Here is a 25,186-nt window from a genome sequence, read left to right on the forward strand (position 1 = left end):
GATTTAATTTCCAAACTCATTATTGATGTGTTCAGATGTTCTGTTTATTCACAGTTTAATCTTTGTAGTTGTATGTGTACAGAAATTTATCCATTTTATCCTATATTGTCAAATTTGTTGGCATATAGTTTTTAAGAGTAATGTCTTACAATCTCTTGTATTTCTGTGGTATCTGTTGTAATGTCTCCCTATTCATCTTTATTTGAATTTTCTCTCTTTTTGTCTTAGTTTAGCTAAAGATTTGTCAATTTTACATTTACATGTGTTTTATCTTTTGAAATATTTTAAAATCTCTTTTTCTTTTATATCTGCTTTGAGCTTTATTATTTCCTTCCTTCTACCAATTTTGGGTTTAGTTTGTTCTTGATGTTCTAGTTACTTGAAGTGCATAATTTGTCTTGGTATTTGGAAACCTTTCTTCTTTTTTGATATAGGCTTTTGTTGCTATAATTTTCCTTCTTAGAACTTGTTTTGCCATGGTCCATGGGCTTGGGTATGATGGATATTCATTCTTATTTGTCTCAATGACTTTTAAAATTTTCCTATTAATGTGTTAATTAGACCCATTGGTTTCTTGGGTGCATGTTATTTAATTTTCATGTTTGTATAAAATTTCTAAGGGGTTTCTTGTTGTTTATTGCTGGTTTTATATCATTGTAGTCAGAAAAGATACTTAATATGATCTCTGTCTTCTTATATTTGTTAAGATTTATTATGTGCCCTAAGATATGGTTGGTCCTAGAGAATATTTGCTGTACAGTTGAGAATAATGTATATTCTGCAGCTGTCGGATGATGTATTAGTCCATTTTCATGCTGCTGTTAAAGACATACCCAAGACTGGGTAATTTACAAAGAAAAAGAAGTTGAGTGGACTCAAAGTTCCATGTGGCTGAGGCACCCTCACCATCATGGTAGAAGGTGAAAGCCACATCTTACATGGTGGCAAACAAGAGAAATGAGAACCAAGCAAAAGACGTTCCTCCTTACAAAACGATCAGATCTTGTGAAATTTACTCACTACCACAAGAACATTATGGGGAAAGCAGCCCCCATGATTCCGTTATCTCCCACTGGGTCTCTCTGACAGCATGTATGAATTATTGGAGCTACAATTCAAGATGAGATTTGGGTGGCAATATAGAGCCAAACCTGATAAGATCAGATATCAGATGACATCTTCTTTAACTGCTAGGTCCATATGGTCTATGGTGTAGTTTGAGTCTGACATTTCTTGGTTGATTTTCTTTTTAGACAATCTGTCCATTTCTTAAGTGGAGTGTTGAAGTTTCCTATTACTAGTGTATCGCAGTCTGTCTCTACTTTTAAATCTAATATTTGCTTTATATGTCTGGGTGCTCTGGTGTTGGGTATCTATATAGTTATGTCTAAGTAATATATATATATATTATATCATTTTGTTGAATTGGTCCCTTTATCATTATACAGTGACTTTTTAAAAATATTTTTTGACTTAAATTCTTTTAAAATCTGATATGACTGTGTCTACTCCTGCTTGCTTCTCATTTGTCTGCATAGAATATATTTTTCCATCTCTTCAATTTCAGTCTCTCTTTTTCTTTAATAGTGAAATAAGTATCGCTTAGGCAGCATGTAGTTGGGTTTTGCTATCTGAATCCATTCATCCACTTTATATCTTTTAATTAGAGTTTAATCCATTTATATTCAAGTTTATTATTGATAAATTAGGACTTCCTTCTACCATTTTATTGTTTTTTAGATTATTTGTTCATTTCTTCTTTTCTTACTGTTTACCTCTGTAGTTTGGTGGTTTTCTGTGGTGCTAAGCTTTGTTTCTTTTCTCGTTATTGTTTGTGTATATGCTGTAATTTCTTTCTTTCTGGTTAGTGGAGCTAACATACAGAGTCCTGTATGTTATAACAGACTATTTTAAACTGATAACAACTTAACCTTGGTCACAAAAATACTCTTGACTTCTCCCATGTGCACAATTTATATTTTTGTTGCCTTACATTGTATCTTTATGAATGGTAGACTCCATGGAACATTGAATCCCTACCACAACTAAATCAATTCTGTAATGGCAGTATGAAAGCAGCCCAGAGAATATGGAAAACTGGTATCATTGTGTTTAAATCTTTAAAAACTCTATTGCATAATGTTTTCATTTAAAAATGTTTATAAGTTTCCTAATGCCTAATCTTTACAACCAGCCACTATAGATTTCACAAGATAAATATATTCTTTCAATAGTAATTGCAACAGATTTTTTATTGCTGTTCATGTCCTTAGAAATGGTATGTCATTGTCAGTTGTAATTCTTTGATATTCTTTTTTCTTTTTATATTGTTACTCAGTTACCGACAATCAATGTGAGAATAACTTTTGAACATTTTCAAGCATTAAGATTTGTTTAGATTTGTTTATCCAGCTTCACAATTAGACAGCCAACACTCTTGGGTCTTTACCTCTTGTCCTGGGAACAGAATATACCTGAACATTAACTTAAAAGTATAATGGGAATTGTATCAATTCTTCTTGATCACCTAGTTTTAGAAATATGTAACAATAAGCTTTGGTCTGCTTTTTTAGAAGGCTAGAAGGTAGAGTAATTGTTCTCTGAAGAGGTTGAAAATAAAATATGTTTTAAGAAGGTTTAATAGAATATGTTGAGACACAAGTCATGAACACAAAAATGAAAGAAATGCAAAAAAAATGTGTGAAAGTAAGGATTTGAGAAGGGAAATTCTATTAACAATAAGATTCATTTGAATTATATGAAAGTAAATGTCCTATCCTTAAAATTAGCCAAAGGAAGCATGTTGATCTTCAATATGATAGGACTTTTCAGACTCCTATGTAAAAATGTATCATAAACTAAGATCCAGTGTTCTAAGAAAAGACCTTTTACTCATGCTTTAATGCATGATAGGTGATATTCCTACCACATCACATCATGCTGTATGATTTCCTGCATTTCTTCCTCAATTGACTGCTTTCTCAGGCTTATCTTTCCTTAAATCCTTAGATAATCTTACGTAAAATTCATTTTTATGAGCTTAGTGGCTGGGCACAGTGGCTGTCGACTGTAACCACAGTATTTTGGGAATCCAAGGCAGGTGGATTGCTTGAGTCCAGGACTTTGAGACAAGCCTGGGAAAGGTGACAAAATCCCATTTGTGCAAAAAATAAAATGTTAGCTGGATATGGTGGTACATGACTGTGGGTCCAGCGACTCCAGAGGCTGAGGTGGGAGGATGGCTTAAATCCAGGAGGCAGAGGTTGAAGTGAGCCAAGATCATGTCCTGCACTTCAGCCTGGGCAACAGAGCCAGACCCTGTTGCAAAAAAAAAAAAAAGAAAGAAAGAAAAATGTTTGGTGAGATTTGGTGTCCATGTGATTCAAAACTAGGAGAGCTCCAGGGCTAATGACTTTTTAAAAATGGCCATTGCTACTTTCATTTTCTATGAAGCCAGCATACATAGCAACATAACAACTAAAAGACCAAGCTGTTTAATATGTAGCTGAGATTTCAGGTTGCCTTTGAGGTTTGGTTATTGTGGAAATCAACTGCCAGACCAAATATAGACTAATTCTGCATTTTGTCTCTTTAATGTATGAAACATCCCATTTGGGTATGAATTAAGAGCAAGTACAAATGGTTGCCAGATGGCTGCTTCTCTGTGTCCTCCCACAGGTGGCTGGTGAACTAAGACCATCAAGAGAAGTCAGAATAGTATCTTAGATGACTTGAAATGTTGTTATCGAAGAAGTCCTAGATTCCATACGAGCTTATACACTGAGAGTTCACAATGAGATGCAGCATTATTTTTAAACTATAATCCAGATAATGTGAGGAACTAGAGAAAGCAGAATAGATTCTTAGGAAGTAGAAATGGAAAACTCATTGGCCAGGCATGGTTATTCATGCCTGTAATCCCAGTACTTTGGGAGGCTGAGGCAGGCGGATTGCCTAAGCTCAGGAGTTTGCTACCAGCCTGGGCAACATGGTGAAACCCTGTCTCTATTAAAATTAAAAAAAAAAAAAGAATTAGCTGAGCTTGGTGGTGGGTGCCTGTAGTCCCAGCTACTTGGAAAACGGGTAGGAGAATTGCTTGAATATTGGGAGATAGAGGTTGCAGTGAGCCAAGATCACACCATTGCACTCCAGCCTGGGTGACAGAGCAAGACTCTGTCTCAAAAAAAAAAAAAAAAAAAAAAAAAAAAGAGCTTCTCTAAATTACAAATGATTTTTGTGTGTGTAGGCTTTAGCTAGTTTACAGGAGGCTACAAGGTAAAACTATGATTCCTTAATAGACTAGGGAAAGGATATCAAAATTTTTATTTTGAGCAGTAAAATAAATGTATGCATACTCTATTCTCTCCACATTGCATGGTTGAATAGATAAAAATATGATTTTAGATGAATTGGTAATTCACTCACCTCAGTTATCACATCAAGTAATTTATATTTCTAGGACATTTATTTGTTTGTGTATGAAAATATATATAAAATATCTTAGTTATCCAAAAAAGGACTTTATATCCCTTGGAATATACTTGTCCTTTTTAACATAGAACTTGGATTAGATTAGTAACTCTTAAATTTTTCTAATTATTAGAAATACCTAAAGTCTTATGCAAAAATGCAAATTCCCCTCAAGCACCAATATCAAAAGCTCCACAGGAGAGTTCTAAGAATCTGTATTTTTAGCAAAAGCTGTTAGTGATTCTGATGGTAAGAAAGACAAATGGGAAAACATTAGATTAAATGATGTATAAAGTAAGTCCCACGTTATTGAGTGTTTTATTTTAAAAATTTCCTGAGATGAATTGTAAATGTTAAAATTCATTCTAGCTTATCTCCTAAATAGCATCAAGGGCCCTATATACTCTCTTTAAAATGCATTACAAAGATGCCAACTTAAATGTAGTTAATGGAAGATAGCTGAATTATAAAAAGTGATGGTGTTTTATGCTGTTAATAAGAGCTTTTGTTAATGGTGAAGATTTTATCTGTGCTTTTAGTTCCATAGAAAGGAGAGGATGTCAATACACTATCCCTTTCTAGTTGGTAGACAACTGACTCCATTAGTTTGCTGATACTATCTCTATAGAATATTCCATACCTCCTTCCCTCCACTTTATCTATTCTTGATTTTTTTCAAGTAGATTTCCTCTCCTGATAACCATAATTTGATGACCAGCTGGCATAAATATTCAGACACATGTAGAGTTGCATTTTCATTTTGAATTAAGTAACTGGCATTTGTTTCATGGTTAGTTTCTAGGGATACTGTCCAGGTCACTGAAGACCAGAAGCAAGCTGAATATACCCAGAGGGGAGACACTGCTAAGAGGCTGGCTTAAGGCACTAGTGCTTATTTTCGTCTGTTGTAAAATGCCTGGGCATGAAGGAGAAAAAGCCAGGATGTAATTTGATCGGGAATTTCGGATCTAATGCTTTAAAGGGATTTCTGATTTGAGGCACTGCTTGAGACAAACTCATCCTCTTAAAGAGGAGCCTGGGGCAGTGGCTGGACACCAGAGTATAAAAACAAAAAATAGAACTCAGGCTTATCTTGCGACAGATGAAGCTGAGGCGACTCAATATTTACCCCAGGCATAACTGGGATAAAGGACCATCCTGCTGAGCTGCCAGATATGCAATGAGAATGCTTTTGATAACTAATTCCCAGTTTTCAGGGAAAGTAGTATACTAATATGTAAGAATTGAATACTTTTAATTTTTATATTTGCATGCATAAAAATATGATACTTGATGAGTTCCAGAAAAGCATTGATGGGCAATTTCATCAGTTTGATATAAAGAGATGCTCTTGATCACTTAGCTTAGTATGAATATGTGGCTTTATACAACAGTGTGTTTCTTTTCTCTTTAGTTGTGTCACTTAATGCCATCAAAAATTCTATTACACAAATTTGTATGAGAAAGGCTGCCAACTGGTTTAGTGAACTTATGATGAAAGATACTTAGCAAAAGTTTGACCAACTATATAATCAAAAATATTTAATTTGCACAGCTCGTCTAGACAGTGGCTAGGATCTCACGAATGAAGATCAGAAAGTTCTTGCCAAATGGATTTTTTTTTAATAGGAAAGCCAAAGGGCTTTCATATGAAATAGTACTTGGTCGCACTACTGACACATCTTCACAAACTGAGGAAAAAAATATATGTATATATAACAAAAAGCCTTAAGAAATTAATGACCCTCAGCATGATCACAAATAATTTCATTAACAATATTCTCTCAACTTTTATCTCATTAAGAAATTACACAAGTAATACAACATCTCTTAAATACTTAAGTATAAATTGGGTTACAAGGGCTTCCCAAGGTATGAACCACCAAGCAGATTTTACTCTAGATTTCTAGAATTTAAATTATCCGTTTCTTCAAGCAGTTAAGGAGTGATGTTTAGTTTCTATGTTCAAGGGTTTGCAACGTTTCTGAATATTCCTGCGTTCTTATGATTCTTTGGTCTTGTAAGGTCTGTTGTATATATTAGCCTTATTGTAAGGAGAGATATATGTTAAATTATAGATTTTGATGAGCTAAATTCCTCCACTGCAAACTACATTATAATGTGCATGTTATGTTACAGTTAATGTTCAACGTACCCTCAAATACCATTTTGGGAATCAATGGCTTAGATGACACGAAAGCATTTCCACATGTGAATAATGAAAAAGACAACATTAACATTACATTTTTATTTTCAAGGAAGTCAAATTTGAAGAGCAATTACAAAGTGGACAAGAATGTGACAATAAAAACACTTGAAAGTTACATTTCAAATAACATACTATAAATTTTAAAGAAGAAAATGTCATTAAGAGCATTAGTTTTGTTAAATACTTTACCCATGTTAAATTTAACATCGTTACATTGGGCAAGGGAAGAGTCATAAATTGGGCAGCACTCAGAACCAGGAGTAGTTCAGAGAGCTCCACCCATTAACATGGGCAGGCAGTATTTGTAGACAGGAAAAGGGAGTGACATACATACACAGCTTGATTGGTTAGAGCTCGCGTTTGCCTTATTTGGGCATGGTGTGATGAGGCATTTGCTTTATATGGACGTGGTCTAATCATTTGGGCTAAAGTTTGGCTGCTGTGATCGGCTGACACTTAGTTATAGGAGTATACTTTTAGTATAAGCACTAAGGTATTAAGTATAAAGCTTTAGGCCAAATTAAATTTAACCTAACAGTTTCAAAAGCAGTTAATTTTCACTAAAACGAGGTATAGAAATCTACATTAAAAAAGTGTTTATTTTGGAAAAACATTTATTTTACAGAACTTGTTCCTCTCATAAAGATCTGAAGTGCAGTTACATAATGAATATTAAGATGCCATTAAAAAAAGTGTGACATGTAGAAAATGTTATATTATTAATGATATAGTGTTAACCACTTGGTAGATGTTACCATCTATAATAAGAATTAATAGTTATTTAAATATAAATAACTCTCTAAATTGCTTTTGTATTATTTGTATAGCTTCCTCTGTCATTTTACACCTATGAGTGATTATGTAATCAGTTAAAAAAAAAAAAAGGCTAAGAAGCCTAGTAAAAGTAAAGGAGAAAATGAAAGTAAAAATTTGATTGGAACATTTGGGCTTTTTAAACCAGTCAAGAATTAGATTCTTTTTGACTTTTTAGACATCATTTAACCAACAGTCTTTCTATGAACCTATGAAAGAGTTATTTAAATTTTGTGGGTCTCATTATTCAAATTTAAAATAAGGATTTTAGATTCTAAATGTTCTCTATGGATGCATTTGGTATTAAAATGATAGATTTTTAAAAATATGTTGTAAGACCACAACTAGTAGCTATTATATAAATATGTATGTGTATATATTGTATAATTTCACTTATATTTAATTTAAATTAAAACAAATATATACACTTATATGTTTGTTTATTGATGTGTACATATATACGTGTTTACATGTGCATATGTGTTTTTGTATATATAGGTATGTGTGCATATATATCTGTATACATATATGTGCGTCTGTGTGTATATATGTTTCTTTTAATTCCTCTAACAAAGGAAATTTTTATTACTCCAGATAGAAAGTGATGCTTGATAAGTAGCTGAAGGTTGAAGGAAAGGACTTGGAAATGTAGACATAAGTTGGGGAATGGAAAAAGGAGGAAGGCCATGGCAAAGCTATATAAATATAGGTAGAAACTGAATTGGAATCCAGGAACAAGGCTGTGTAAGGAAGCAAAAGACACAGTTTTAAAGCAAAAGGATACAGAATTTGTCAACAGTTGAGACAGGGTGTGAAATATTAGCATAATCAGTATCTTTGCCACTTTTTTTTTGATAATTGTATGCCGTGTAAAACAGGTGGGATGTGGCGTGGCACTTAACATAATACCAGCGGTTTTAGTTGAAAGGAGAAGTTTCATTTTTCCTCAAAATACATTAAGAGCATATAATGTGCTAGTCACTGTGCCGGATGCTGTGTTTGCAGTGCTTCCTTCAGTGTCCTTCCTGGAGGTTGTCCTTAAAGTCTCATAGAGAAGACAAACATTAAATGCACAAATACTTATGTGATTGTAAACTATAAGACATTTGTAAAAAAAAAAAAAAAACTGAAAAGAAAAGCCTGAGCTTGAAGGTCAAGGAAGACTTCTCTGAGGAAGTAACATCTAACCTGGAACTTCAGATGGGATTTCCAATTCACAATAACCAATGGATGTATATATGGGACATTGAACTAGAACAAAAGACAAATATGGATTAGTTAAGGTTTAAGTAGGATTTAAATTTGTCATTTGATTGTTTTATTTCTGCTTTAGGTCTACATCAGTATTAAGTTGCTACATAAAAATATAAACATAGGGGTAGATTTGGGATTCGGTGCCTCCTTTCACAAAGAGAATGAAAAGCATACGACGATTTTTGTAAAAAGAGCTGTATATTAAAATAATAGAGTTCAACTCTTTATTAATAGTGTAGAAGATTAAAAAAATTAGTCTGTTGATGGGAAAAAATGACATTTTACAGATTTAAAACTGTGCATCCTAGGCTGGGCACAGTGGCTCATGTCTGTAATCCCAGCACTTTGGGAGGCCGAAGTGGGTGGATCATGAGGTCAGCAGTTTGAGACAAGCCAGACCAACATAGTGAAATCCCATCTCTACTAAAAATACAAAAATTATGTGAGTATGGTGGTCAGCACCTGTAGTCCCAGCTACTTAGGAAACTGAGGCAGGAAAATTACTTGAACCTGGGAGGCGGACATTGTAGTGAGCTGAGACCGTGCCATTGCACTCCAGGCTGGGTGACAGAGTAAGACTCTGTCTCAAAAAAAAAAAAAAAAAAAATTCCTAAAACTATGCATCCTAAATAAGAATTTAAGAATTTAATTTTTGGCACGTGTGAGCCTATTGATTGGACAGTATTATATTGTATTCTGTTAAAACCTTCTTATACCTCGTGTCATTTTTAAATAATAATAACACAATTTTCTGAAAATTTTAATCAACAGTTCTAAACCTTCTTCACTTTTTTCTTGAGTATCAAGCAGACTTTTTTTTTCAATTAAGTCATTTTTTGTAACCTTTAGTCAAATAAATTCCATACAATTTTTAGGATTGGAAAAATTGAGAATGATTTGTCCTCGTTCACATAATAGATGAGATGCGAAGTGCGTTACAGGGTGTATGGATTCTCAGAGGATATTTTAAAATAGCATGTGAAAGTGCATTTTCAAGCAGCAAACTAATTTCAAGATGATCAATAGTGAGTCTTCTTAAAATCCACTTAGGCAGGTTTCAGGAAGTCATTGTTATATATTGGAGGCAAAAAAAATCAAAACTAAACAAAAATGTGACCCAATTTTGGCCGTTTTTTTGTACATCTAAAAACACACAGAGGAAAATGGAACTGAAATGAACTTTGTGGCTTGTGAACCCTTTAAAAACTTCAGGAAGCAAATTAATCTCCTATGACTTGAATACTTAGAGATGATATATGTGTTGATAGGTGTAATGGAAGACATGTGTTTACATTCCAAAGTAAAGCTCAGCTCCCCACATCCTCCCTCTCTCTCCCTATCTCTCTCTAAAAGTGTGTATTCTCTTTCACTCAGCAAGATTAGCAGAAAGAATTCTATGCAAGTAATAAAACATGTGTGAGGTTTTGAATGACCCAATTTCTTAAACCTTTTTTTAATTTCTTTTATTATTATTATTATTATTGTTATTTACTTTCTGACCTCAATACAGCAGAGGCTCTGATGGGAAAAGATTTTGTGGGTTTGCAGCAGGTGGGTGGTCAAATCTGGAATACTTTAACAAATGAGATTCCTTCCTTCAGAAAGTATAAAATGAAACATTTTATAAGGGAAAGGGAAGCTGAATTGACTTAAACATTCTGATGTACAGATATATTAGAAAAGAATTAAAAGATAAAATGCCACAAATGAAATATTTTGATTATATAGCACCATCAAGCTGCCCTGTTTGGAGATAATTCTCATGGATTTCTTCTGTTTCACACAGTTCAGCCTTTGAGCAAAGGGCATATTTAAATGGCCTTTACCTTGAGACATTTGCTTACATTCCAGAGTAAAAAATAAGCTTTCCTTGCCACCTCTCTTTATCTGGAGGGGAGAATGGGCAGACACGCCAGCAGCGTATTCCAGCTAGGGTCTCCCCATTTTTGATTCTTCTCCTCTGGGTGATATATATTGCACACACAAGTAAACATCCAGCCCTCCTCATGTTGTGCTATGGAAATGGAAAGTGCTTCTCTGGTTGTTGTTTTTCCTGTCTTTCTGTCTCAGAGGCCTAGTGTCTTATCTCACTGCATGTATATGAAATAGTGGCAAACTCATTAGCTTCCAAGTAGGATAAAATCTAAGGCCCTTCATGCTTTCTGAGTTAAACTACACAAGGAATGGCAAACCCAAATAACTATGGGAACCAGCCCTGGGACATTGATTGAAAGAAGTAGGTGATATGGTTTAGGTCTGTGTCCCCACCCAAATCTCATGTTGATTTATAATATCCAGTGTTGGGGGAGGGACCTGGTGTGAGGTGATTTGATACATGGGGGATGATTCCTCCTTGCTGTTCTCATGATAATGAGTTCTCATGAGGTCTGGTTGTTTAAAAGTGTGTAGCACTTTCCCCCTTCCCTCTTCATTCTCTTCCTCCTGCTCTAGCCACACAGGAAATGCTGGCTTCCCTTTGCCTTCTGCCATGATTATACGTTTTCTGAGGCCTCCCAAGCCATGCTTCTTAAACAGCCTGTGGAACTGTGAATCAATGAAACCTCTCCTCCCCTCCCTTCTTCTCTCCTCTCCTCTCCTCTCCTCTCCTCTCCTCTCCTCTCCTCTCCTCTCCTCTCCTCTCCTCTCCTCTCCTCTCCTCTCCTCTCCTCTCCTCTCCTCTCCCCTCCCCTCCCCTCCCCTCCCCTCCCCTCCCCTCCCCTCTCCTCTCCCTTCCCTCCCCTCCCCTCCCCTCTCCTCCCCTCCCCTTCCCTCCCCTCCCCTCCCTCCCCTCTCCTTCCTTTCCTCTTTCCTTTCCTTTTTCCTTTCCTCTTTCCTTACCTTTCTTTTCCCCTTTCCTTTCCCCTTTCCTTTCCTTTCCTTTTCTCTTTTCTCCTCTTTCACCTTTCCCCTTTCCCCTTTCCTTTCCTTTCCACCTTTTCTTTCTTTCATTCTTGTTTCCCAAGCTGGAGTGCAATGGCACAATCTTGGCTCACTGCAACCTCTGCCTGCCAGCTTTGAGTGATTTTCCTGCCTCAGCTTTTCAAGTAGCTAGATTATGGGTGCGCCACCACACCTGGCTAATTTTTTGTATTTTTAGTAGAAACAGGGTTTCACCAAGGCAGGCTTGTCTCAAACCCTTACCTCAGGTGATCTGCCTGCCTCAGCCTCCCAAAGTGCTGGGATTACAGGTGTGAGCCACTGTGCCTGGCTGAAACTACTGTTCTTTACAGATTACTCAGTTTCATGCAATTCTTTATAGCCATGTGAGAACCAACTAATATAGTAGGTGAGGTTTAAAATAATGAATGGCAACTGACAACCTTTTTGTGGGTACCTAATAGGGAGTACTAGTGTCTGCAACAGCTGAAGAGCAGTGTCTCCTTGTGAGATATCCTATCTCGCAGTATCTCACAAAAGCAGTATCTCACAAGGCAACATTGCTCTTCAGCTGTTGCAGACACTGGTACTCAAGAGCTCTGATGGAGTTAAACTAAACTCTTATGGACTGGGTCCAGCCCAAGGGTCACTATTTATTCTCCTCTTTCATAAATGGTGAGATATTCAAGGATAGGGATGAATTTATTTCTTCCTGGTAACCATGGAAACACTTGGCACAATGCCTAAGTAGGCACTCATTTTTCTTTTCTGAATCAGATTTTCAGCAAGCTGGAAGCCAGACATTAGCTAAGAAGAAATAAAATATGAAGCCAGAAGATCAACATAAATTTTGTCATGATTTTTTCCCAAAATAAGAACACAGTCAGATTTGGTAGACATCATATTTTTGCCATTTTAGTAACCCTCTTACAGTTGTTGACTACCTATTCCAGCCTTTTACTTTGTCTCTACTATTATCACAGTGTTATTTTTATTATCCATTTCAGTGCCCAGTTTCTTGCACAGTTTTAATATGGCACTTATGGCCCTTGTTTCATGATAAATGGTTTTCATATGTCTCCTATAATAATTGAAAAACTCCAATTATTCTGCAGTTTTGTGTAAGTGATAGAGTTAGCTACAGAGTGAGATACATAACATTTGTCAGGCCAAATCGGAGTTTTATTTCATAGAGATTGGTTTCAGGGTTATGTAAACAATTGTAAAGATGATTTAAAAACCTTTTTATATTGTATCCAGCAAATATTTCCCTAAGTATTGGCCTAAAATGTTTTCAATTCCAAACTGATGTTCTAAAAGCTCCCAACAATTGTAGGTCATGTGGTGAAATATTAGATAGTTGTTTGAATGCATTTAGAAGAGTTTAACTACTTAACACATAGTTGTTAAAATGGGCTATAGGAGAGATTCATATAATGCCTTTCATTCTGTTTGTGCATTTTTAATTATTGGAAAATCCAATGAAAAATAAGATAACAAGTATAAGACAGAGCATAAATATTTGTCCTCTAGGAAATTATAAGTGGATAGCAAGAGAAGATTGTTCTTCGTTCTGAATTGAAAAATAGATTGTTTGAGTAGTCTCAGAAAAATGCTTTTCCTAAATAATCAAGAGACTGAGACTGCAGTTGTACATACAGATGGACAATTTCAGTGTCTCAAATTGTAACTATTGTTTATTAATTCTCAAGAATGCTAACATTTAGGAGTTAGCAAATTGAAGATATTTTGATAAAAATTATTATTAAATTTAGTATTAGAGCAATATCCAACTGTCTTCTATTTTCAGTTGTTTCTATTTCTTCCCATTGCCTTTGACTGCAGATAAAAGCAGTATTAAAATACTTCTCATGCAATGTGAAGTAAATGCCAAAAGAAAAATGCCTTGTGTAAATCATATTCTCTCATAAGTTCTGCTAACCTGCTATGACCCTCTCTGGGTTACAGAATTTTTCTGAAATTTCATAGTCAACTCTTTAATTTGTGACTATATAAAGAGAAGTATTGGAACAGTTGAGTCTAAACACCAGAATGGAGCTATGAATGTGTATATATCCCTAAAGTTGGTTTACAGCTATTTATATGTAGAGTAACCTCACTCCCTATGAACTGGGATGTTAATATCAATTCTCTATTCTTTCTCGTTAATAAGGTAATGGTAATCATGAGCAGTGTGGCCAAGTCAATAGTATTTATTTTTATTCTAGTTTTTTCCTTCTCTTGCTGTATCTTCTGAGATTTTGTTAGCATGTTCTGTGTTGTGTTGCAATATGATTTACATGTATTGGCATAGGATATTCGTTAGTGATTAATTTATATTTGTGCCACTTCCCCATTGTTCACCCAACTCTGTTTTTAAAAATAGAATACATTTTCCTGTAGTATGTTCTTTCAAATTCTATCTGCTGGTTTATGTTTGTTGAAAACAGTTGTATGATTTTGTACTAAACATTCTTTAACATTTTTGTTTTCTCTGCCTATAATATCTTTCATTCATGATGGTGGTGGGAAAAAGGATGCATTTTATGTTTGGAGAGACTCTTTGTGAAACAGCAGGGCACTTCTTATATAACACCATTAAATGTTGTTCAAACAATGTCAGGTGGTCTATATGTGCCTGCTAGTTCTATGAAGACACATTTTCCAAATTACTTAATTTCCTTAGTGACAAGGGAGAAAATCCTGGTAGACCTCAAGAAAGAGTAGCAAGTTAGGGAAAGGTGTTAAGAGGTTTGAGGTCAGCAATTTGACCTTTTAAAACTTTCGTCTTCAAGGGTGATGTCAACAAATAATGTATGTGATAACTTTTAATGAAGAATAGAGCTTGAAAAGTAAAACTTCAACTCCAACAGATAACATTTTTCAGGAAAATGAAGTGAAAACATATGTTCATATAATAATGGAAAAACTTAATATGTTTTTCTAAGCTTGAGTTTGCGAGAAGTTCTATGTTATTAAATTATGGTGAGATTGCTAGTAAGCATGCAACACATTTGAGAAAGTATTAAAATAATTCACCATGATTAATTCTGTTACAGTAAATCTCAGCTGTAATCACAATCTACCCTATAATACAGTGGTTTGTCTATATGTGGTATTTCATATTTTACTAAAGTTTTGGTGGAACTGCAGCTCCTGTGACAGCACAAATGTCATCTGATTTCTCTTTGATTAATGTGGCCCTGAAGGAGATCTAATCATGATTAGCCAGTTTCATAAAGTGTTACAGAATCAGAGTCAAGTGTGAAATGTTCTAAAGCCCTTAAAAATGTATATCCTAGCAAGTAGTTCCAGTAGCAAATTGGGTTTCTAGGTGACCGAGTGGGTTTAACGTGGGAAACAGATAACCTAAGGGGATCAGGGGACAATTATTTGCCTTCAGATACTTAAAGGACCAGAAGAAAACAATGCCAATCTAGAACTAATGGTTGAAAGTTATAGAGCAGTGGATATTAATTAATGTGCTGAAATTTCAAAAATGGAAACTCATCAGAAACACAGTGAGCTCCATGGATCTAACTGGCTCAATGAAGTATGGAGATTGTCATTACTAGAAGTATTCAAGGTGAGATGATCACTTACAGAGACTACTGGAAAGTATTTTTTTAATGGCACAGAAGAGTGTTATATTTGGGTACATTCTAAATTCCTCTTTAACCATTTAATAACTAAATTTATTTTGCCACATAAAGAAATTTATTATTTTTTTTTAGATATTGATGGAGGCTTCAGTGGGAGATGGCTTCACTGGAGATATTGCGATTGATGATCTGTCATTCATGGACTGCACCCTCTACCCTGGTAAGAGAGAACATTTCAATTTGGGGTTATTTCTAAATCTGTTTACTTGGAAAACTTCCAAGGAAATCAATATTTCATTTCTGCGAAATTTCCAGCGTGACCTTGCCTTTATTCTTTTTCTCAAATCGATTATCTCTGGAAAAGAATTTTTTTAGATCTTTGCTAGTAATTAGTTTTAAAGTGTCAACATCGTCAAGATATTTGAATCACTTATGTCTATGTCTTATCACGTGCAAAATACTAGAAAGTCATGTCTGAAGTTGAAATGTTATTCCATTATATTTAAGGAGTTAAAATAACCAAAACCATTTGTCTTATAATTACACTGTATTGGATACTTGATTAACTTCTCAGTTACCTTCAGTGGTATTTTACTCTAAGGAAACACTTAAAGTATTTCTAAGGATTATTGTCAACCATTTCTTCACTATATTAATAGGTTTATGTCTATTAAAATGACATAAATGACATTTTTTCCAGACTTATATATCCATTTTCAAACTTTTCCCCTGAACTCCAGACTTACATACTAACTACCTACTCACTGGCTCAACCTGGAAGTCTAGTAGGCATCTTAAAGATAATGCTAGAAAATAACCTAAAATGAACACAACCCAGGCCTTGAATGGTGTTATTAGGAGAATCCCATTCTGAGAAATACATAGTGATCTAGGAAGACTGGGTATTAAACTCAGAGTTTGGCACTGAGACTGAGCGCTCTTAAAGTGCGTGACAAGAGGGAACATGATCTCCTCCCTGGAGTGATCACAGGTTGGGACCCAACAGTACTCTGTTGCTGAAAACTTAACCTCAATCCCTGCTCCATCATCTTAGTCTCAATTGCTGAGCAGAGCATCAACTTTATTGTTGGCAGAATCAGAGGATGAGGCTGATTGCAGTCTTTTCAGTTGTATCTATGTGATGCAGCTCTGATCCTTCCCTCCCCTCATGGAACTCTGGAGATAGCCAAGTCCCTCTCTTGAAGGCCAGCAAAATGAGAGGCAGAATTGAACAAATTGACCCTTACCTCTCAGTGCCTAAAAGTGAATTCCTGATTGCATGTTGCCTCTCAATTCTGTCATGCCTGCACACCTCCCTATCTGAGCAAACGACAGTTTATGTCTAGCTGCTTGTTCCATATTAATAAATTTGGTTTATATTAACAAATCTGGTTTAGAACCCACTTCTTATTGCCCTCACCACTTCCCACTTGGTCCAAGCAACCAGTGTGTATGCACGAATTATTGTAATTGCTTTTTAAATGATCTCTCGGCTCCTACTCTTGAGCACTGTGTTCTGAAAACAGCAGCCCACATATTCCTTTTCTAACTTAGATGAGATTGTGTTGTGCTATTGTCAGAATCTTCCTCTGAATTTCTATCTCATTTAGGGCAAAACTCAAACTAATGATAGCTTCCAAGGAATAAATGACTGACCCCTTCTACCTCTTGAATTCACCTTTCAGCAGTGTGTATCTCACTTACTTTTCCTTCCTGCAACGGCCTCTGAGCTAATACTAGAGCACTTCAGCCAATTCATGGTGTATTCGTCCATTCTCACACTGCTAATAAAGACATACCCAAGACTGAGCAATTTATGTAGGAAAGTGGTTTAATTGACTCACAGTTCCACATGGCTGGGAAGGCCTCACAATCATGGTGGAAGGTGAAGGAGGAGCAAAGTCACATCTTACATGGTGGCAGGCAATGAGAGTGGGTTCAGGGGAACTCCCCTTTTGTTTTTCTTTTCTTTTCTCTCTCTCTCTTTTTATTTTTTTTAGGAGGAGGAGTTTTGCTCTTGTTGCCCAGGCTGGAGTGCAATGGTGCAATCTTGGCTCACTGCAACCTCTGCCTCCCAGGTTCAAGTGATTCTCTTGTCTCAGCCTCCCAAGTAGCTGGGATTACAGGCACCTGCCACCACACCTGGCTAATTTTTATATTTTTAGTAGAGATGGGGCTTTACCATGTAGGTCAGGCTGGTTGTGAACTCCTAACCTCAGGTGATCCACACGTCTTGGCCTCCCAAAGTGCTGGGATTACAGCTGTGATCTACCATATCTGGCCAGAACTCTCCTTTATAAAACCATCATATATTGTAAGACTTACTCACTTTCACAAGAACAGTATGGAAAAGATCCATCCCCATGATTCAAGTACCTCTCATTGGGTCACTCTCATGACATGTGGGGATTGTGGCAACTATAATTTAAGATGAGATTTGAGTAGGGACACAGCCAAACTGATCATATGGTAAGGGCTTTTCCAACTGCTTTTCCCTGTTCCTAGAACAGGTTTCCCACAGATGTCTATCTGATTCCCTCCCTTATTTCCTTCTGATCTCTGCCAGAGTTTCTTCTTCAGGGAAGCCTTCTCTGAACACAACACATACATAGTTTCTTTCTTATCTAGCATTTTCTATTTCCATTTCTGGTGTTATTTTTCTCTACAACACCTACCACCCTCTTAGTTATATTTCTGTTTTCCCCCAAAATGATGTTAGTTGCATGAGATCAGGTACATCACCTGTTCACTGTTTCATCTCTAGCACCTAAAACAGTATCTGACATATACTAGTACTCAATAAATATTTGTTGGATGGATAAGTAGAGGGATGACAATATTTTGGATGTTTTATATATTTTTGTTATATATTTTAGTTTAGTTTTAATATTGCTAATATATTAAATATCTCTATGTGCCAAATACCATATTATGTGTCAGTCAGCTTTTGTTGAAAGCCAAGTATCAGTAGCTTATGACTACAGACCCATTTATTTCTTGCCCTCAAGTGTGTGGGTTGGCATGGAACAATAAGAGCAAAGAGATAGACAGATATGTAGACAGACAGATCTTATTCATAGGTCTATGTAAAAAGCATATTCAAAATTTCAATTGGGACATGGTATACATCTCATTGTGTCTGTTCATGTTCATTATCCATTGATCAGAGCCTAACAATGGGGCATAGATGTATTTTCCACCTATAGGAAGCTGGTCAAGGGTAGGGGAGATAGAAAATCTTTACAAGAAAGGGAGGTGATATATAGGCACAATATTACAACTGGCCACTCATGCGTATTTTATCTTACTTAATCTTTTAATGTTTTAAGAGTCTAGAAGAGTGCCTGGTCCATCATAGGTGAATAGATGTTGTATGTGGAGCAGGATTAATGCCTTTATTATCCCAGTTTTATGGAGGAAATTGAAAGGGAGATAACCTACTCATGAGTACCTAGCTGTAAAGTGGCAGAACACAGCGACTACTTCTTGAGACCATAATGTTCACCACCGGTATTATACTACCCATCAAACACACTAAACCTGCAAGGAAGAGGCTGCAATTTCCAATTTATAGATATGAAAAATTAAAGAGCATAAGCAGCCTGGGTGAGAATACAAAATTAAGGATTGAACTGTGATTTTACCTAAGCTGGTCTGATTTCAGTGGCCAGGGCTTTCCCCACATTGCCCCCAAATCTGAGATCAGAGAGAAACACTGCGACCTCAGAGGCAAAAGAGAACAAAAAAGAACACGGAAAAGAAACACAAAACCGTGAAACTGTTGCTGCCTTAATTATCTGGTTAAATCCATTCTGTGGCGTATAGTTTCAAAGGGAGGTAGAACAGCTTCTAGAGGCACAGGCAGAGATGTGAAATATCAGTTACAGAGTGCTAGTCCCAATTTCCTGTTTCAACTTTTGGAAGAAAAATATAAAACTTTACCAACTGTTTGAGCTGTGTGTTTTTTTATTGCATTGGCTTCATAACAGAAGAAACTATGATTCAAAACCACAAGTCTTGTTGAATCCATAGGTTTCATAAAGGACTTTAATATAATCTTGCCATAAGATGAAACAAAAATAAAAATTGATCTCTTCATAAAAAATGTTGCTCTTGATGCTTTCCAGTCATTTTTTTTTTTTCATGGCGTCGTGCCCCTGGATATACACCCAGAACTGGGATTGCTGGATCATACAGATAATTATATTTTTAATTTTTAAGCAACCTCCATGCTCTCTTTCATAAGGGTTTTTCATAAGGATTGCATCAATTTACATTCCTACCAACAGTGTCTAAGAGTTCCCTTTTCTCTACATCCTCACCGACACTTGCTATCTTATAACTTTTGTTAATAGATATCCTAACAGATGAGAAGTAATATATCATCATAGTTTTGATTTGCATTTTTCTGATCATTAATGATAGTGGGTGATTTTTCATATACCTGTTGTCTATGTCTTCTTTGGAAAAAAGATGTCTATTCAGATATTTTGCCCCTCTTAAAATTGGATTCTTTGTTGTTGTTGTTTTTTGTTTTTGCTGTTGAGTTGTATGAATTTTTTAGGTAGTTTGGATATTAACTCCTTATCAGTTATATAGTTTAGAAATATTTTCTTCCATTGTGATTTTTGTACATGATATAGGAGCCCAATTTCATTTTGCTTTGCATGTGGATATCCAGTTATTTAACACCACTTATTGAAGAGATTCTATTTTCCCATTGTATATTCTTGTCACTTTTCTTATAGACTACTTACTATATGTGTATGGGTTTATTTCTGTGCTTTCTATTATGTTCCACTGGTCTATGTTTCTGTTTTTATACAAGGACCATGCTTGATTATTATGGCATTGTAATATAATTTGGAATCAGGAAGTGTGATGCCATCAGCTTTTTTCTTCTTGTTCAAAATTGCCTTAGCTATTTGGAATCTTTTGTAGTTCTGTGTGAATTTTTAGAATAGTTTTTTTCTATTTCTGTGAAAAATGCCATAAGAATTTTCATAAGGATTGCATTAAATTCGACTGCAAGACAGATGTAGATTGCTTTTAGTAGCATGGACATTTTGACAATATTAATTCTTTTGATACATAAACATGGGATATATTTTCATTTATTTGAATATTTTCCAATTCATTTAATCAATATTTTATTGTTTTTAGTGTACAGATGTTTTGTTATTTTGGTTAAATTTATTCCTAAGTAATTTTTTTTCTTTTTGGTCCTATTATAAATAGAATACTATTCTTAATTGTTTTTAGATAGATGGTTTTGGTATATTGAAACACACTGATTTTTGTGTTTTATAATGTGTTTATCTCATTTCTCATTTGACCAGTATTTTGGTGGAGATGTTAGGGTTGCCTACATGTAAGATGATATCATCTGCAAACAGGAATCATTTTACTCTTTTCTTCCCAGTATAGGTGCCTTTTATTTCATTGTCTTGTGTAATTGCTCTAGCTAAGACTTCCAGTTTTACATTGGATAGAATTGGGGAGAGTAGTTATCTTTTTCTTATTCCTGATCTTAGAGGAAAAACTTTTAGCTTTTTACCACTGGATGTGATGTTAACTTTGGGCTAATATAGGGGTTTGCTTTTACCCACATCCTCCCAACATTTACTAAAAGCTTTAAGGCTGTTGCTATATTGAGGAGCATTTCTTTATTCCTAATTTGTTTGGAGTTTTTATTGTGAAAGTATGTCAATATTGTTAAATGCTTTTTCTATATTTGTTGACATGATCAGAAGATTTTGAGCCTTCATTCTGTTAATGTTATGTATCATATTCATTAATTTACATATGTTGAGCCATCTTTATGTCCCAGGGATAAATTCCACTTGGTTGTGATATATGATCTTTTTATGCTGTTGTTGAATTCAGCTTGCTAGTATTTTGTTGAGGATTTTTGCATCTATGTTCATCAGACACATTAGCCTGTAATTTTTTTTTTCCTGATAGTCTTTTCTGGCTTGGTATCAGGCTGATCTTAAAAAATAATTTTGAAAGTGTTCATTCCGATTCAGTTTTTGGAAGAATCTGTTAAGGATTGGTATGAATCCTTTAAATGTTTAGTGGAATTTAGTCTTGAGTCCCTCTGGCCCTGGCCTTTTCTTTGGTGGGAGATTTTTGGTTAATGATTTAATCTCATTACTCAAATTCATCTGTTTAGGTTTTTTATTTCTTCTTGATTCCATCTTGGTAGGTCATATGTTTCTAGGGATTTATCAGTTTCTTCAATGTTATTCAATTTCTTGGGGAATAGTTGTTAATAGCAGTCTTGTATGATCCTTTGTATTTCTGTGGCAGCAGTTGTAATGTCTCTTCCTTTCCTATTTTATCTGATCCTTCTTTTGTTCTTATTGTATCTAAAGGTTTATTAATTTTATCTTTTCAAAAAAGTATGTTTCAGTGATCTTTTAGTTTTTCATTATTGTAATTATTTCTGCTCTGATCTTTATTATTTCCTTCTTTCTCCTAACTTAGTGCTTAGTTTTCCTTCTCTCTACTAACTTGGTGCTTAGAAGAAAAGCAAGTTCTTTTTCAAGTTCCTTGAGGTATAAAGGTAGGTTGTTTATTTGGGATTTTTTTATTTAATATTCTTTATTTCTGAGGTATTTATTACTATAAATTTTCCTCTTAGAACTGCTATTGCTGTATTCCATAAGTTTTGGTATGTTGTGTTTCCATTTTCATTTAGCTCAGATTTTTTATTTTATTTTTATTTCTTCTTTGACCCATTGATTTTTAAGTAGTGTGTTGTTTTAATTGCCACGTTTGTGAATTTTTCAACTTTTCTCCTGCCATTGATTTCCAGTGTCATTCCGTTGTGAGTAGTAAAGATGCTGGATATGATTTCAAACTTCCTAAATTTGTTAATGCTTGTTTTGTGGCCTAACATATTATCTATCCTGGAGAATGGTCTGTATGCACTTGAGAATGTGTATTCTGCTGTTGAATATAATGTTCTGTGTATGTTTGCTAACCCCATTTGTTCTAAAGTATCATTTAAGCTCAATGTTTCTTAATTGATTTTCTGTCTGTATGATCTATCCATTGTTGGAAGTGGGAATATTGAAGTCCTTTATTATGATTGTTTTGTTGTCTCTTTCTCCCTTCAGATTAATTAATATTTGCTGTATATTTGGGTTCTTTCATGTTGAGTACATATATATTTATGATTATTATATCCTCTTGATTAATTGACTACTGTATATTTATATAATAAATGTTTTGGTTTTTTTGACTATTTTTGACTTCAAATATATTTTGTCTCATATAAATCTAGCTTCCTGAGCTCTTTTTTGGTTTGCATTTGCATGGAATGTGCATTTCATTCTTTCACTTTCATTCTATCTGTGTTGTCAAAGTTGAAGTGAGAGTTGTAGGCAGTACATTGTTAGATTTTTTTTTTGATCTATTAAGACAGTCTATGTCTTTTCATTGGAGAATGTAATCCACTTACATTTAAAGTAATTATTAATAGGGAAGGACTATAGCCTTTTAAAAAATTTCTTTCTAGCTGTTTCATATATCTTTTGTTTCCTCCTTTCTCTCTTGCTACCTTCCATTACATTTTGATGATTTTCTGTAGTGGTTTGCTTTGATTGCTTTCTCTTTACCTTTTTCTGTTTACTATAGAGTTTTGCTATGTATTTAACATAAGACTTACAAAAACCAGCTGATAGTTACAACAGTTCATTTTAAGCTAATAAAATCTTAATTTTAAATTAATTTAAATTTTAAATTAACTTAAATCTAATTCCAGTTTAATTCCATATAAAAACCCTACACATTCTCCCACGCCAACATTTGCTTTTGATTTCACAATTTACATCTTTATATATTTATAAAATTTAATATTTATATTAAATTCACAATACAGAATACACACTAGTACTGTAAATGTAAAAGTAAATCACTTATAACTCTAAAGATAAATGTTTTTAAAAATATAGAATCAGTAATTTGTTAATAGATATGGAATATATAAATAAATTCTTAATTTTAGTCTAATCCATTAGGCAAAATTAATTACATTTCCAGGGACAGTAGGAACTTAGCCATGTAATACATTTCTATGGTTCCTTGCATAACTGTACAATGAGTTGTGTGTTGCCTGAGGAGACAATGGTAAGGAATGATGACAAAGTTAAAGAGATTTCTTTTTACCTTGAATCAGATCTTCAGATTAGATTAGGAATTGCTCCCAGACATTCATAGTAAAAAGTATGTAGCTCAAAGGAAGTATTTGCTTTTCGTTATTCTTTCTGTTCTTATTTAGAAAAGGCAGAAGTATATTTTCTTCAGGTGAACAGGTATGGCAGGAATTTTCTTCCTTGCACCAAGGATTATTGGTGAAATACCTAGTTGGTTTAGAAAAATGAAACATTGATTACATGACAAAATAGTGTCTGCAAATTAAAATAAAAATTAGGTGCTTTTTGTTGGATTTTTAAATTTCAGGTTTCAGCATGTACAAAAGTATTAGTTATTAGAATGTAGGTATTATATGAATATTCATGTTAATAATACTGAGGTATTATTAGGATTTTATTTTCCCCATGATAACTGTTACTAAAGCAGTGGCACATTGTACAACTGATGATGCCTTAAAATTGATGAAATATAATGACTATTTGTAGGACACTTGACCTAACTTTTATGATGTCTCCCCCACCCCTTACACATTGAATTTGTTTTGTTGTTGTTGTTGAACTGGGTTGAGTCGATTTTTGGCATCCTCTCTCATTAGCCTCAATGTCTCACCAGCTTTATTTACAAATGGTGTTCAAGTCTCTCTTTATTCTGCAGAGATGAATGTTTGTTTCAGTGTGAATCCAAAGGCAAGGGGAACAGTGTAAATACTATTGACTTGACTTTTAAGATATCACCTGCAGCTTTTCATCTTCTAATAGTGTACTGTTTGGCATATTCATTATAATTACATGAAAGCACTGTGTTTTGAAATATGCCTTTCTTTTGTATTTTTCTAAAGGTGGTATAAACTCAGAAGAAAATACCAAATTACTGGAAATATTTGCAGTTTATTATAAGATGTCAAGGCAAAAATAAAGAAATTTGAGCCTTAGTATTTTCCATCTTAAATATTATGGTTTTAGCTTCTTGGTGTGGTCTGTAAAGTGATTTAGCCTATATATAGGAAAGAAAAATTTGGCCAAAGTCTGTGATATGTTCAACGTAACAGCTTTATTGTGTTCCTATAAACTAAAATTGGAAAATTATTCACTTAACTGATTTTAAAGTTAAAACTTTCACATTGTTTTACATTCTCTCTTTATTGAGAGAAATGCTAAATGTTAAACATGGAGAAGGTTGTCTAAATGGTTAGTTTTCAGCTTGGAAATTTTAGAGCTGCTACTTCAGTCATTTGCAGTTCCATTCAAATATAAAAGAATATCTGTAAAGATGGAAAATGTCATTAAATCCATGTTATAAAACAAAAGTATTTTAAACATTGTTGATTTGTTACTGGAGGCAGAAAAAAATATCAGTGCATAATTTGTGGAAACAGTTATAACACAGTTGTTAAAATCATATCCAAACAGTACCAATGTTTTCAGAAAGGCTTTTCTCCTAGAAAATAGATCTAATACAGACCCCTCAATACAATCATAATAAATGTCATTCTTTTAGATTGTGAGTATAACTCTAAGTTATAATACTAAATGAAATAGAAAAAAAAAATATTATGTCTCCCAAAAGCTAAAGCTATTTCAAAATTTTAAATTTTCTAAAGAGACTGTTTTAGCTTCAAGTATGCTTTTAGATTTTTACATTAAATATATTTCTTAACTTCAAAATTCACAGGGAAAACATACACATGCTACCTAAAGATAGATATAAAGTACCGTGATTCTTATTAGTCAAGCACTTCATTCAGTGATAATGTGTCTAAAGGTAATAATTTGTCAGGGACTGGGGATGTTAAAATATC

General features: G+C 34.4%; 1 protein-coding gene across 3 annotated transcripts in view; it reads left to right on the forward strand.

Moving 5' to 3' along the window:
* Nucleotides 1-25,186, forward strand: part of MALRD1 (MAM and LDL receptor class A domain containing 1) — a 619,714-nt gene that overhangs the window by 167,219 nt on the left and 427,309 nt on the right. For all 3 annotated transcript variants that reach the window (XR_013520422.1, XM_078332925.1, XM_078332926.1), the window contains exon 20: nucleotides 15,358-15,445. Coding sequence is in view for 2 of the 3 variants with exons in the window: in XM_078332925.1 (XP_078189051.1) it covers nucleotides 15,358-15,445 (88 nt within the window). In the remaining variant the exon portion in view is untranslated. The remainder of the gene's footprint in view (nucleotides 1-15,357; nucleotides 15,446-25,186) is intronic.

Source organism: Callithrix jacchus, chromosome 7 (genome assembly GCF_049354715.1).
Source record: "Callithrix jacchus isolate 240 chromosome 7, calJac240_pri, whole genome shotgun sequence".
Taxonomy (NCBI): domain Eukaryota; kingdom Metazoa; phylum Chordata; class Mammalia; order Primates; family Cebidae; genus Callithrix; species Callithrix jacchus.